Source organism: Pan troglodytes, chromosome 1 (genome assembly GCF_028858775.2).
Source record: "Pan troglodytes isolate AG18354 chromosome 1, NHGRI_mPanTro3-v2.0_pri, whole genome shotgun sequence".
Classification (NCBI taxonomy): Eukaryota; Metazoa; Chordata; class Mammalia; order Primates; family Hominidae; genus Pan; species Pan troglodytes.
This window is the reverse complement of record NC_072398.2, coordinates 116,955,001-116,969,346: the sequence shown is the minus strand read 5'-3', so window position 1 is coordinate 116,969,346 and position 14,346 is coordinate 116,955,001. Positions and strand designations below refer to the sequence as shown.

General features: G+C 40.8%; 1 protein-coding gene across 2 annotated transcripts in view; it reads left to right on the top strand.

Moving 5' to 3' along the window:
• The first annotated feature begins 1,220 nt into the window (after positions 1-1,220).
• The window catches only part of HMGCS2 (3-hydroxy-3-methylglutaryl-CoA synthase 2), a 20,656-nt gene continuing 7,530 nt past the window's right edge, over positions 1,221-14,346 (top strand). The window contains exons 1-5 of one of the 2 annotated variants that reach the window (XM_513693.8): positions 1,221-1,572; positions 5,643-6,097; positions 10,280-10,405; positions 10,987-11,151; positions 12,829-12,994. In XM_513693.8, the coding sequence (XP_513693.1) occupies positions 1,469-1,572; positions 5,643-6,097; positions 10,280-10,405; positions 10,987-11,151; positions 12,829-12,994 (1,016 nt within the window). In that variant the 5' untranslated portion in view covers positions 1,221-1,468. The remainder of the gene's footprint in view (positions 1,573-5,642; positions 6,098-10,279; positions 10,406-10,986; positions 11,152-12,828; positions 12,995-14,346) is intronic. The other variant, XM_009428155.4, reaches the window with a different exon arrangement.

Genomic DNA, 14,346 nt, shown 5'->3' with positions numbered 1-14,346 from the left:
GAATAAGGGCACTGGGTGGCACAGACTGTAGCATGTGCTTTAAGACAGCAGGGGTTTTGAGAGGAGGAAGAGGAGAAATACCCTGGAAGAGATATTATGAAGCAAAGAGGACACAGGCCTTGTTGTAAGCATTTAAAGTGCATTGGATTGACAAGAAGCAACAGGTATTTCAGAGAAGAGATTGGAAATGAAGAATTTCACTGACGACAGAACTTTGCAAAAGGCTCAGTGTAAGAGCAGGAGGTGACACAGCAAGGTAGGAGATTGAGTTAGAACACCAACACACCAAGATATATGGAGATAAGAATTTAAAGATAAGATGGAAGACCTAGATATCCTGGACTGCTGGGGGCACCTAGACATTCTCTGTCTGTAGGAACATGAAGTCAACTATATCCTCCTAAAGCAGGAACCACTCCAGCTCTTTTCTGTGTTCCCTACACACTCATATTAGACAGGGGGTTGGTGATGGGGATGACTGAATGAACTAAGGAGTGAATGCATGACTCACAAAAGGTAGAGGAAGATTGGTGCTGTGGGAGGAGTGGAGGGAGACATTCATTTGGAAAATCAGATGGCAGGAGCCTTTTTATTGAGTAGTAGAAGAGCAAAGCAGAAGGACCAGAATCTGGAGTCAAAAGACATGGTTGAGTTCTCATTCTGCAACTTCCTAGCTGCAGGTCTTTGGGAAAATGACTCCTTTATACATAACTCTGACCTCATCTATAAAGTAAACCTTTCCTCCTTAGGAGATTGAGCTTCAAACTGTCACCTCTTTGAGGCTCCTGTCCCTTTACTACAACACTAATTTCATCCCACTTGGAAATTGTGTAGAGCTGTACAAGTAAAAGGGTGGACAATAAACAGGAGAAATATAGTAGGTTCCACATACTCTAACGCCCAGCCCTTGGCCTATGTGCCAACACTCACTCCCAACTCCTTGAAAAGCTACTATTAAAAGAGTTTCCCTTTGGTTTAGAAAGATGTTTCTTACAATGCATAGCACATTAAAATAATAACAACTAACACCACAGAGAGGAGTGTGGAACACCCAGTGAGAGTAATACAGATAAGGAGCCAGGGTCTAAAACAAGACACATAGGGTTACCTTGGGATGTGATACAACAAGGAACATCATAACCTCCTGCTTAGATAGCTGGGCAGAATCAAGGCTGCCACAGAGCCTGATGGAGTAGGAGGAACCGTGCCCAGCCATTCCCACACATGCTCAGGAGCAGGGCAGCTATGTACATGTTGGAGAGATGCTGTTTGTCTTTGACTCGCCCATGTTCTGAGTGAGCCCTTTGACCCAGTTTTAGAAGCAGACTGAGCCACGGTGAGCAGAGGCGGGGCTTAGGGAGGCAGGAGTCTTGGGGCTTTATAAAGTCCTGCTGGGCACCACTGGGCATCTCTTTCAAGGTTTCTGCTGGGTTTCTGAACTGCTGGGTTTCTGCTTGCTCCTCTGGAGATGCAGCGTCTGTTGACTCCAGTGAAGCGCATTCTGCAACTGACAAGAGCGGTGCAGGAAACCTCCCTCACCCCTGCTCGCCTGCTCCCAGTAGCCCACCAAAGGTGAGTCACTTTCTGAGAAGCACCTTGTAACTAGTAAAAGATAGTTTTTCCCTGCTACTGGGGAAAACTCACTAGAATCCCACTCAAAATTTGGCAAGGCTTGTGCACAGCAGCCTTAGACAAGCAAGTTAACTTTAAAGGGTCTCAGTTACCTCATCTCTAAACAGACAATCCCTTTCAGCTGTAGAGTGAGAAGAGCCCAAACCTCTGACACATGCTGTGTTTGTGAGCAATGGCAACTTTTACTCTGCCAGCTGCATGAAGCAGTAGAAATATCAGTACCAGGCCACAGCTTTCCTCTCTACACCACCATTCCCACCTTTACCCCTAGCCTCTGCCTAGAACCACAGGACCTTGTGCCAACTGCAGTGTTAGTAAAACCAGTGACTTTATATCACTGCAGCAGAATCAGAAATGGACTGAGGATGAGAAGTTGTGTTTGCCTTGTGTTCCAATTTTATGAAAAGGGGAAATGTGTGTTTATGTGTGTATGTGTACATGCTCTTTGCAAGAAGAACATGCACACTCCTTTCCTTTGTAAATAGTCCCTGAACATGGCTCAAGTGCTTATGTTTTCCATTGTCAGTGATGATGGTAACACAGCTATCGTTAGTGCCTCAGGCTCCCAGCCACCTATGTGTTTCTGTCTAATCCCCAAACCATCCACTACACATTGGGACTAGTTCTTTATTTCCTTACATTTTTACTCTATATTCTATGACTACTAAATATTTAGAAAAATGATTTTGACCTAGTGTCTTTCCTTGCCAAATACCCAAGGAACCTGGGTGTATAGATGTGCATGGTAGAGGCAAATGCACATAGCTTTCTTATATTTTTCATTATGCTACCATCATCTCACTCTCCCCGTGCACTGCCAAACCCTGCATGTGGGTTAAATGTCCCAGCTCAGGATTTAACCTGTTTCTATATTTGTGAAGAAGAGATTGATGTGGGTTTCTTGTTTTAATAGCAATAGTTGGCCATCAGCCAAAAGACATACATCAATCCTCCCCAACATTGACTCCCTTGGTTCAAACTCTTGGAATCATTCCCATTTCCCTCCTGGTATATTCACAGTTAATCCCATTATGCATGCTTTTCATGAGTCACCTTTTCTCTATATGTCTAATCGCCTTTAATCCTACCCACATTGGCTCTAACTCCAACCTAAAAGAGACTTTCATCTCAGCATCTGCTTTGCTGTCTTCAAAATTCGGTAAGACTTGTGCCCTCCACTTCCTGTATTTCTCACATATTGTCTCCCTGCTCCCCTATACACCTGCATCTCCAGGGTTCCTTACTTGTTCAGTCACCCCCTGCCGTGGCCACTTCATTCCCCTCCAGTTCTTCACTGGCAGAAGTCTGTCATCCATCAAGGTTTGCCTCAAATGCAGTCTCTTCCACGAAGCTTCTCTGATCCTCCAACCCACTGAAATCTCTGCTTCCTTTGAACTCCTGTGAATTTTGCCCACATTCCTTTTTGTGGGCCTGACCACATTCTGCCTTGAAGTTGGGTTATATGTGTGCTTATCATTCCTCACACTGGTCAAGGAGGTCTCAAGAACCTCACCCTCTTCTTTTCTTTGTCCAACCCCTTTGTTCAACCCTCACAAACCCTTCCCAGCACAGTGCCTGAAGTGTAGTAATTAATTTTGAAACACAAGGGAAGGAGGCAAGATGGAATACAGAAGTAAAGGTGTGGTGCATGTTCTTGAAGTGGGCAACACCAGGAGAAAAATGATTTAAAATTACACAAAGTGATCATTCTTTAGAGAAAGCACAAGATGAGAAGGATACTCTTAACTTCGGTGGGCTGAAGCTTCTGGAAGCCTCTATGTGTTAATTTTCTTCAAGGCTTTATAATCCATTTCTAGAAATAGCTCCCCACCAAGACAGCTACAAAAGTTACCAACTGACCCATTCTAAGCTTCTTCTTGCAAGCTTTGATTTCTAACTGGGAAGAAAGGGAGGGAGCCAGCCCAGAGAAGTCAGAGCGAGAATGAGGCTGAGAGAAAGGCAGCCAAACTGGCAGGACAAGCGCTGGCTTAACCATTAGCTCCTGGGTACTGGGGAAGCTCCTCCATAAATATTTGAGAGTACAAACTCCAGTTATTTGGAGGGAGTCAAATAAATAGGGAAGATAAATAAACTCCAAACCTCTCCTGTCAGATATAATGTGTATTTATCACTCTGCCTCACTATCTTGTGATCATATGATCCACTTTTGCCTCACAGCTATCCTTAGAAGTGACCTTGCTGCTGGGAGAGGCTCTAGAATTCTACCAGAGGCTCAGAATCCCAAAGATGATTGATAGACACATTCAATCTGAGTTCCAGCTCCCGTAGAATGGAACTAAATTTATAAGCCTGGCACCCAGGGCAGTGAAGGGACAGAGTATTTCTAACACGTGAGAAACTATGAAGTTACCCTGAGTACATCACTTTACCAGTGTGTGCCTTGGTTTCACTAACTATAAAATGAAGAATGTTGCTAAAGTGAACAGAAGGTATAAAGTACTTTTGTATGGGAGCAGTACAGAGATCACCAAGTTCACCTCCAGTATGCTCCCATACAAAAGGGAACACAGATTTTCACCAGGGATATTAAGAATCTGGGTTAAAGAGAAGTGGATTGGTCCAGAAAAGAAATAGATCATCTCTCCCTTCTTCTGCTGACTCCTTCCCCTTTCTTTTTTCTCTGCTCTCGTTTAGAATTGCTCTTTCTGCTGTCTGTGTTCCCTGCATATTTAGCTGTAAAATGTCTGCTTCTTTCACTGGGCTGTGCTCTCTTTATGGGCACAATGCATGTCTTATTCACTGCTGTGTATTTAGACTAGAACTGTGTTGGGTGTGCTCAATAAACATGGGAAGGCCCTATCAGAAAAATCAGCTAGCAGAAAACTTACTTAAAAGTAGGAAAACAGTGGGTATGTTCTTGTGTAGAAAAAAGAAAGAAGGAGAAAGACATGTAATTAGAGGTACACTTTTAAAATGAGTAAAGATTGTATAATTATGCCCTATAAGGGCTTATAACATGTAGAAGTAAAGTATATGACAATAATGGTTCAAAAGGATGCAGAGAGTAAATAAAGTCAACCTAAAGTTTTTGCAGTGTTCCAAAAGTAAGATAAGTATTAATTTAAGTAAGATTACAACAAGCCAATTATGCATGTTATAATCTTTAAGGTCACCAGTAAAAGGAAAAGAGGGTATAAAATGAATAATAAATATTTGCTTACTCTAAAAGGATATGGGAAAGGAGGAATAAAAGAACAAAGAACAAATGAGACAAATAGAAACAAATAAAAAAATAGACTTAGTTCCGGCTGGGCGTGGTGGCTCACGCCTGTAATCCCAGCACTTTGGAAGACCGAGATCAGGAGATCGAGACCATCCCGGCTAACACGGTGAAACCCTGTCTCTACTAAAAATACAAAAAATTAGCTGGGCGTGGTGGCAGGTGCCTGTAGTCCCAGCTACTCAGGAGGCTGAGGCAGGAGAATGGCGTGAACCCAGGAGGCGGAGCTTGCAGTGAGCAGAGATCACGCCCCTGCACTCCGGCTTGGGTGACAGATTGAGACTCCGTCTCAAAAAAGAGAAAAAAAAAGATTTAGTTCCAACTATATTAGTAATTACAACAAATATAAATGGATGAAATACTCAAATTAAAACACCACTATTGTTAGACTTCTTAAAATTTTTTTAAAGGACTAAAAATATATACCGATCACAAGAGACGTATGTTAAAGATAAAGACTTTAAGAAGTTGAAAGTAAAAAGGGACAGAAAAAGATATACCATGCAAACAGTAAGCAAAAACTAGTGTAGCTATATCGACGTCAGGAAAGGAAACTTTATGCCAAGAATATCACAAAGATGAAAAGGGATATTTAATAAGGATAGAAGGGTCAATTCAATGAAAAGATGATAACAATACTAAATTTGTAGTCATCTGATAACATAGCTTCAAAATATAGAAAATTAATTAAATGATTGCTATATTACTGTCTTTTGAGGAAATTGTCTACAGACCATTAGTGGGAGTTTGACTGTTATCTCCATCACAGGTTTTCTACAGCCTCTGCTGTCCCCCTGGCCAAAACAGATACTTGGCCAAAGGACGTGGGCATCCTGGCCCTGGAGGTCTACTTCCCAGCCCAATATGTGGACCAAACTGACCTGGAGAAGTATAACAATGTGGAAGCAGGAAAGTATACAGTGGGCTTGGGCCAGACCCATATGGGCTTCTGCTCAGTCCAAGAGGACATCAACTCCCTGTGCCTGACAGTGGTGCAACGGCTGATGGAGCGCATACAGCTCCCATGGGACTCTGTGGGCAGGCTGGAAGTAGGCACTGAGACCATCATTGACAAGTCCAAAGCTGTCAAAACAGTGCTCATGGAACTCTTCCAGGATTCAGGCAATACTGATATTGAGGGCATAGATACCACCAATGCCTGCTACGGTGGTACTGCCTCCCTCTTCAATGCTGCCAACTGGATGGAGTCCAGTTCCTGGGATGGTATGTACGGCCACGAACCTTATGTAAGAAAGGTGCTGGAATTGGAGGCTGAATATTACCAGTTTTGCTTTTCAGTTCCCCAGGTGGCTTCATCTAGTGAAGGAAGGACAATATATTGACACAGCTGCTGCTATCATCCAACAATAACCACTTAGACTTATATAGCTTTACAGTTAGGTAGCATGTTCACATAGCCATTCATTTAATTCTTACAACAGCCTAGGAAGTGTGTATTATACCAGATTTATAGAAGAGAACATGGAAGATCTGATATCTTACACATAGTGAGTGGCAGAGGCAAAAATGCCAAACCACATCTGACATATTTCCTATTTTACTGTACCTGTTTCTCTTAAACATGTCCTAAGTCTCTGAGAGATTGGTGATGTTGAAAGATGTATGCAAGTTTAGATGTTCGGGATAAAAACACCTTCATAGAAACAGGCCCAGAAAACCACAAGATAGACTGTGAGTATTTCTACTCTTTCTCCCTTAGGTGGCTCCTTGCATATTGCTTTTTGCTTAACATATTAACATTACCTTGTATCTTACTTATATCTTCTCCCAATGCTATATTTGAGGAGTAACCCCTGTTGTTACAGCAAGAAATGATTCAAGGGAAACAGTACAGTATGAGAGTTTGAAGCCATAGCTCTATCAATAATCATTGATAAATTCCTGAACCTCTTTGAGCCTCAGGGTTATTTGCCTATCTGCCTTGCTTAACTTATAAGAGGACTGAATAAAATAATTCATAGAAATGTGAAATTTTCATAAAGATGTGAAAAAACAGTATGTTGGCAGTAGTTAAGACACTCTATATTTACTAAGTTTGAAACTAGGATTAAAAACCTTAGAAACCATGATAAGCATTAATTATAAAATTAATCAAAAAGCCTTAGTATTGGCAGAGTCCTCAGAGATCATCTAATTCAATATCTTTTGCTTTAGAAAAAAGAGGTCAAGAGGAGTGTAACAGTTTATCTCTGTACATGCAGCAAGACAGTGCAATTACAAAAGTCCATTCCAAGCTTTTCCAACTGCCCTACCTGGCTCCATCATTAACAATTCCACTGACATGGGATGGTCCAGTCTACATCATCAAGTCTGTTCTTAAAGTGCCTCTCCTAGTTGATACTTGTATTACTACCTCTCTAGTAACCCCTACCACCATTACCACCACTGATATGTCCAACCAATTATTTAGTTGAGGAGTAGAAATGAAAAATAAGGGGCATTCACCAGCCTTTAACCAAAAATCAAAGAGCCTATTCTTGAGAGCATTGTCAGCCTTAAGCATGCCATTTCAAATGCGTAGATTCTTCTGAGGGGCTGGGTATTCCACAGATGGGGTTGCAAATGCACCTTTTAAAAAAATGTGGTATCTAGGTATAAAAGTAAAAATTTAAAAAACAAGTTATTGAAATGTGAATCTTTAGTTTGTATTTAAAACAAAAACAGCTAAGCTTGAGCCTGGACACTCGGACTACATACCCTGCAGGTGACAGTAACCACCAGGACCAGAGGATGCCAGTGTGAATGAGAACCCTGCTTCTGACCTAGCCAATCATTCATCTGGGGACCCTCAGGTGGGAGGGAGTGGCTCTGAGACTCAGGGAGTTCTGAATCACTCCAGAGAAAAGTGGAGGGGATGAAAAAAGAGAAGAGTATTTCTGGCTCAGATTGGCTGGGAGTCCCCATGTTTTCTTGTGGTTTTTTTTTAAATGAAAATAATTAAAATTTATATTTGGAAAAAAACATACACATACACAAAAGTATATAAAGCAAAGAAAGACTCCTCATTTGACCCCTGTTACCACTTCTCAAAATTTAACACTAATGGTTTATATGTATTCTTCCAATATTTTTTCTAAGTACCTGCAAGTATACACATATCTATTCCATTTTAAACATTGTACAAAATATTCCTCATCTCTTCGGTCTTAGAGGTAATTCTGTATCAACATATGTAAGGTCTATCTGATTCTTTTTAAAACCATGATATTCTTGATGGATATGCCAAATTTTATTTAATTAATCCCATATTGATGGATATTTAGTTTTTTAGCAATGATAAATAAAGTTTTAATGAACATTGTACAATAGCTTTGTATACTTTTGGCATTGTATTGTAAGAATAAATTCCTAGAAGTGGAATATCAGGATAGGTTGATTTAAAAGTTTGATAAAATATGCCAAATTCTTCTCCAAAATGTTGTACTAACTTACATTCCTACAATGTATATATTATCAAACTTTCTAATCTTTGTCAATTTAACAAGTAAAATTATAATGTTTTTGATTTGCGTTTCTTTTACTATAAGAAATCTTGAATATTTCTATGTTGTTTATTGGCCTTTTTTTATTATATAGCTTGCCTTTTTTTATTTTTTATTTATTTATTTTTTTAGACAGAGTCTCGATCTGTTGCCAGGCTGGAGTGCAGTGGTGGTGATCTCAGCTCACTGCAACCTCTGCCTCCCAGGTTCAAGCGATTCTTCTGTCTCAGCCTCCCGAGTAGCTGGGACTACAGGACCCCACCACCACACCCGGCTCATTTTTTGTATTTTTAGTAGAGATGGGATTTCACCGTGTTAGCCAGGATAGTCTTGACCTCCTGACCTCACAATCCTCCTGCCTCGGCCTCCCCAATCGCTGGGATTACAGGCGTGAGCCACTGTGCCCGGCCTAGCTTGCCTTTTTAATGAAACTTTTATAAATGAAGATAAAATGCTTTTTGTTGATTGTAAGTATTGTAAATACTTCCCCAATTTGTCTTTTGACTTTGTTTCTGATAGAAGGCTTTGATTTTTAGATAATCAAATTTACTGGCCTTTTCCTAAATTGATTCTAAATACTTTTCTATAGTTTCTAAAGTTTTCAAAATGTGTGCGTGTGTGTGCTTATATACAGGTAGAAAAAAGTATTGTTTTCCCTTAATTTTATGTATATAAAAATTATATATACTTAAATATATATTTATATATATTAAATATACCAATTTACTTATACTAATATATTTATATATACTAAATATATACTTACATTTATATATTTATATAAATTATTTGTATATTTATATATATACACACACACACATGCACATAGCATTGGGGAAGAAAACAATACTTTTTCGTTGATGTTGGAGTTAGGATTGTTATAATTCTTAAGAGAAGGTCCCTGGATTTCAGTGAATTTGGGTTGGAGTCCTGACTCTGAATCCTTACCCTACCATTTATTAGCTATGTGGTTTTTGGGCAAGTGGCTTAAATTCTTTAGCCCTCAGTTTCTTCATCTGTAGGATGGGGATAACTATATCTGCTACATAGATTTATCATGAGGATTAAATTATATGGAAATATGGCTCCCAAAGCAGTGCTGTGGGTGAATACTGGGAGCTTCCTCACAGGTCAGAATACTAAAATTACTACCATATCTCACCCACAAACTTGAGTTTTTGGGATAGTACTTCTGACAGATGAAAGTGGAACACATAATAGTCAAGACCACAATTATTTATTGAATACTAGTCTGATTATCATAAAGTTAGTGACTACGGATCATTTACTCAACATAAACTCTTTTCACAATGAAAGTAGTGCCACACAATTCAAGGCACATGGTTCAGGATCCAGTCAGAACTGGGTTTGAATATCAAAATCCATATTAACTAGCTATGTGACCTTACACTAGTTACTCAGTCTCTCAGGAAGGCAATGTCTTCACCTGTGAATGTGGATGTTACCTACCTCATTGGATTGTTTCAAGAATTGTTTAAGGATAACTAGTGTCCTACTAGTGTTTTAAATGTTAGTTTCCCTCCCTTTCCTTTACCTTCTATGATTTAGGGTATAATTTCAGGATCATGGTGTGCTATAAGGAGATGGGTACAAACCCAAACCTGAATTGTCTCCAAAAGTGTGAATTAACACATTTTTCACTGAAGTCAGAGACAGAATTCTGAATAAATGAGCGTTTTACAGAGTGTCAGGACACTAAATTTTGACTTTACATTTCAAATGTATCATTAATTGCACAGAACATAAGCTCCACAGGACTGGGATTTTTTATTTTGTTGATCACTCTATATCCAGGACCTAGAATTGTGCCTGGTACACAGTAGGCACTCAGTCTACTCTAGATTTGGTAATGATGGTAAATATTTCTTGTTTCTCTTTACAGGTCGTTATGCCATGGTGGTCTGTGGAGACATTGCCGTCTATCCCAGTGGTAATGCTCGTCCCACAGGTGGGGCCGGAGCTGTGGCTATGCTGATTGGGCCCAAGGCCCCTCTGGCCCTGGAGCGAGGTTTGTAGTAATCCATTACCAAGAGGCTGTGCATGGCATAGCCAAGAACATAGATCCTAATCCCACATTGGCACACCTGCTACTCAGGGCTGAGGTATGGGTTTGAGGATGGTATTGCTTGCCTCTAAAAAGGGCTGGTCTATGGGGCAGAGGGAGGAGAGGAGAAATGGGAGAGGGGAATCCGCGAGGCTTCCTCTCTTGCATCATCAGGCATTGGGATAACGATGCATGGAATGAGTGGTGCAGATGATGGTGAGGAATCTTAGGGAACTCTTCTGGCAATTGAAGATTAAAATATATAACTGGATATAAAGTGAAAGTCTTTCCTTTGAGACTGTTGGCTTCTATTCTAGGTTTTGTTAAGCCCATGTAGGTGAGGAAAGGGAAATATACATCTCATTTTTGTAATACCAACAACCTGTCCAACTCCTTTTGAATATGCAAGGGATGTTGAATGGGCTTGAACTTGGGCATGGGACACAGATAATGACCAGAAACCTCCTTTATATGGTTCTCTCATGCTTTGTGCTCAAGGTAGGCTGCATTGTGTAGTCTCTGAAACACTTTGTGTGCCTTTCCAGGGCTGAGGGGAACCCATATGGAGAATGCGTATGACTTCTACAAACCAAATTTGGCCTCGGAGTACCCAATAGTGGATGGGAAGCTTTCCATCCAGTGCTACTTGCGGGCCTTGGATCGATGTTACACATCATACCGTAAAAAAATCCAGAATCAGTGGAAGCAAGGTATGAGATTCAGAGGGCAGAAAGTGGGGGCTCTATTTACATAGGCCAAGGGTTTGTACCCAAAGGCCATGAGATGGTCTTTTCTCTCCTGCCTTGAAAATAATGTCAAGAGAATTGTTTCCTGTCCTCTTTCTTACACTCTTCCCTGGGTCTATGCTAAAATCCATTTGGATGTCATTCAACTTCAGGTGTAAAATTGCTTCTAACTTGAGCTAAATAAAAGAAAGTAAATAATCCAGGGCAAGGCCCCCAGTGTGAAACCAAGGGATGTCAGCCACCTGGGAAGATGGCGTTAAGAGGCTGGGCAGCCACATTCGACAGTGGTTGGCATTTGTTTCTGGTTAAGTCAGGCATGGTTTGGCTCTTGGTTTGTGGTTTACCATCTTTTAAAGTCTCACATTGAGAAATCCTACCTACATTTTCTATATGCTGAAGTGTTATCAGTGATTTTTCTCTTCGTGATGCTACTGCAGGTTGATTTTATTTTTACCTTTAGTTTTGGAATTTCCCTCCTGAGAAATATGTACTGCTTTCATAAGCAGAAAATAAGCAAATAAATCTTCCTTTTAAAATACAGAAAAGCAGGGAGTGGTGGCTCACGCCTGTAATCCCAGCACCTTGGGAAGCTGAGGCAGGAGGATTGCTTGAACCCAGGAATTTGAGACCAATGTGGGCAACAAAGCAAGACCCTGTCTCTAAAAAAAAGTACAAAAGTTAGCCAGACACGGTGGCATAAGCCTGTAGTCCCAGCTACTCAGAAGGCTGAGATGGGGGAAATTGCTTGAGACCAGGAGCCCATGCAGTAAGCTATGATCAAGCGACTGCCCTCCAGCCTGGACTACAGAGTGAAACAAACCCTGTCTCTAAAAACATATAAATAAATAAAAATAAAATACAGTTAAACCTACTTTAAAGACATAAATAGTATTCTTGCCTGCTCAGGCATGCCCAGATGGGCATCCGCAAAAGACAGATTGCAGTGTGGGAGAAGGCATGGATGCCTTGGGGGTGTCATAAAGAGCTACCTCTTGTCCCTTTCTACTGCAGTGGGTGGGACACCACCTGCCAGAGGTGAACCTCATGGGCAAGAAGTTGCTTTGGGCCTCTCTGCCTCAGTCTGTCTTCTGTAATTGGTTATTTGCTCCTAACTCCTCTGAATTCTTGTGGCATTTAAATTTCACTCCTTATTTGCATATGTAAGGTGACAGATGCTGCTTTGGATCCCAGCACTAAAATGTAATCTTTCCTAAGGGCAGAGATTGCATTGCCCTCTTCTTCAGAGTGAGAGAGACAGTCTGTAGAGTAGAGTCAGAGACATCTGAACCTGAATCCAAAGCCAGCCTTTTCAAAGTTGGACAGATGACAATGTTTTGTAGACCGATTCCTCCTCTGGAAAATGAAGAAAATTATAGAACACAAGGTTGATTTGAGACAAGTATCATAGAGGCTGGCAATAGTAGATACAAAGGCTTTGTTTCTTTCCTTTCTTTCCTTATTCGTAGAGATTGCTTAGTAAGTGCATGTAAAATGAATAAATAAAGCTCATATGTGTTTGCAGGAGGTGGGAAGTAGTTCCCTGGGAGGCCTGGAGAAACTCGGCACAGTTAAATCTCAGGGAGGATATCTAAATGGCTCGCCCCTCATGCCCCATCCTTGCCTTCACGCTTCCTCTTCCAGCTGGCAGCGATCGACCCTTCACCCTTGACGATTTACAGTACATGATCTTTCATACACCCTTTTGCAAGATGGTCCAGAAGTCTCTGGCTCGCCTGATGTTCAATGACTTCCTGTCAGCCAGCAGTGACACACAAACCAGCTTATATAAGGGGCTGGAGGCTTTCGGGTGAGTTCTCTTCTTGGGGAGCCTAGAGGCTGGTGAGGTGTGAGCAAGAAGGAGGCTTCTTCATGCCTTAAGTCTAGACCACCAGCACCCCTGTGGGGGACAAATGGCAATCCTCCAGCAGAACAGAAACAATCCCAGGTCCTTCCACGGGGTAGTGGGTTATTGTCTGGGTAGGGCCCTCCATGAGTTATTGCAGGGAAACATGGGGGATTTGGCAGCACTGCAGGATCAAGGGGCAGTAAGAAACTACAGAGGAGAAAGAAAGAAAGAGAGAAAGGGAGAAAGGGAGGAAGGGAGAAAGAGAGTAGCTAAATCATTCAGTCAATAAACATTTTCTGAACATGTTATGTGCTAGACATCGTATTAACCTCTCAGGATACTAAAATGAATGTGACTCCATGGTCCCTGCCCTAGAGCATCTCACAGCCTATACAGACACAAACACACAGAAGCAAATGATCACACTACAGGGTAGCAATTTGAGAAGTGTCAGGTCCCATTCTCATTTGCCATTGTCTTAATTCATGTCCTGCTTTTGCTTTTCTCCCATCTATAAAATGGGGATGTTCCAGCTCATCCCCTTAGATGTGAAAAAGCAGAAAGAATGCTGTTTATTGATTCACTACACTAATACACTAATATTTACAAAGAAATGTCTTCAATACAGTTTCCACTGGGAAAGGAATCTTTCCCTTTCTTCTTGGTACCTGTTTATTTCAAATTTTGGTCAATTTTATCAACAGTAGAATAGGCTACCAAGTGTAGCCCCTGTTACTAACTAGTACTCCTAACCCTGCCACTAACTAAAACATCAAAATTAGCACAAACACTGCTTGTAAGACCAGCCCTATTGAAACAAAAAGTATAACATATACCAAAGATACTAGCTTAATATCTTTAATATATAAAGATATTATCAATAATAAAATAAATACCCTAATAGAAAAATGAGCAAAGGATATGAACAGAAAATTTTCTCAAAGAAGACATGTATATGATCACATTTTAAATATGCATATTCATTAATAAAAAGTTTACTCAAGTTACCATTTTCTCTAGATAGTCTTTTTAAAATGTGAATACCCAGAATTGTCAAGCCTGTGGGAAAATGGGCAGTAGTGGATGCGTAAATGGATCAGGTGTTTTGAGGAGTAACAGGAGAGCATGAAGCCAAAGCCTTAAAGATGTGCAACCTTTGGGCTCAGTAATCCCATGTGTTTAAAAGAACACCTACCTATTCACTGTAGTGTTTTAACTAGTGAGGAACAGAAGCAGGAAGATGGGTTAAAGTGCAGTACATCCTGTCATGGACCATTCTTCAGCCTTTACAAATAATGTTATAGAATGTCATG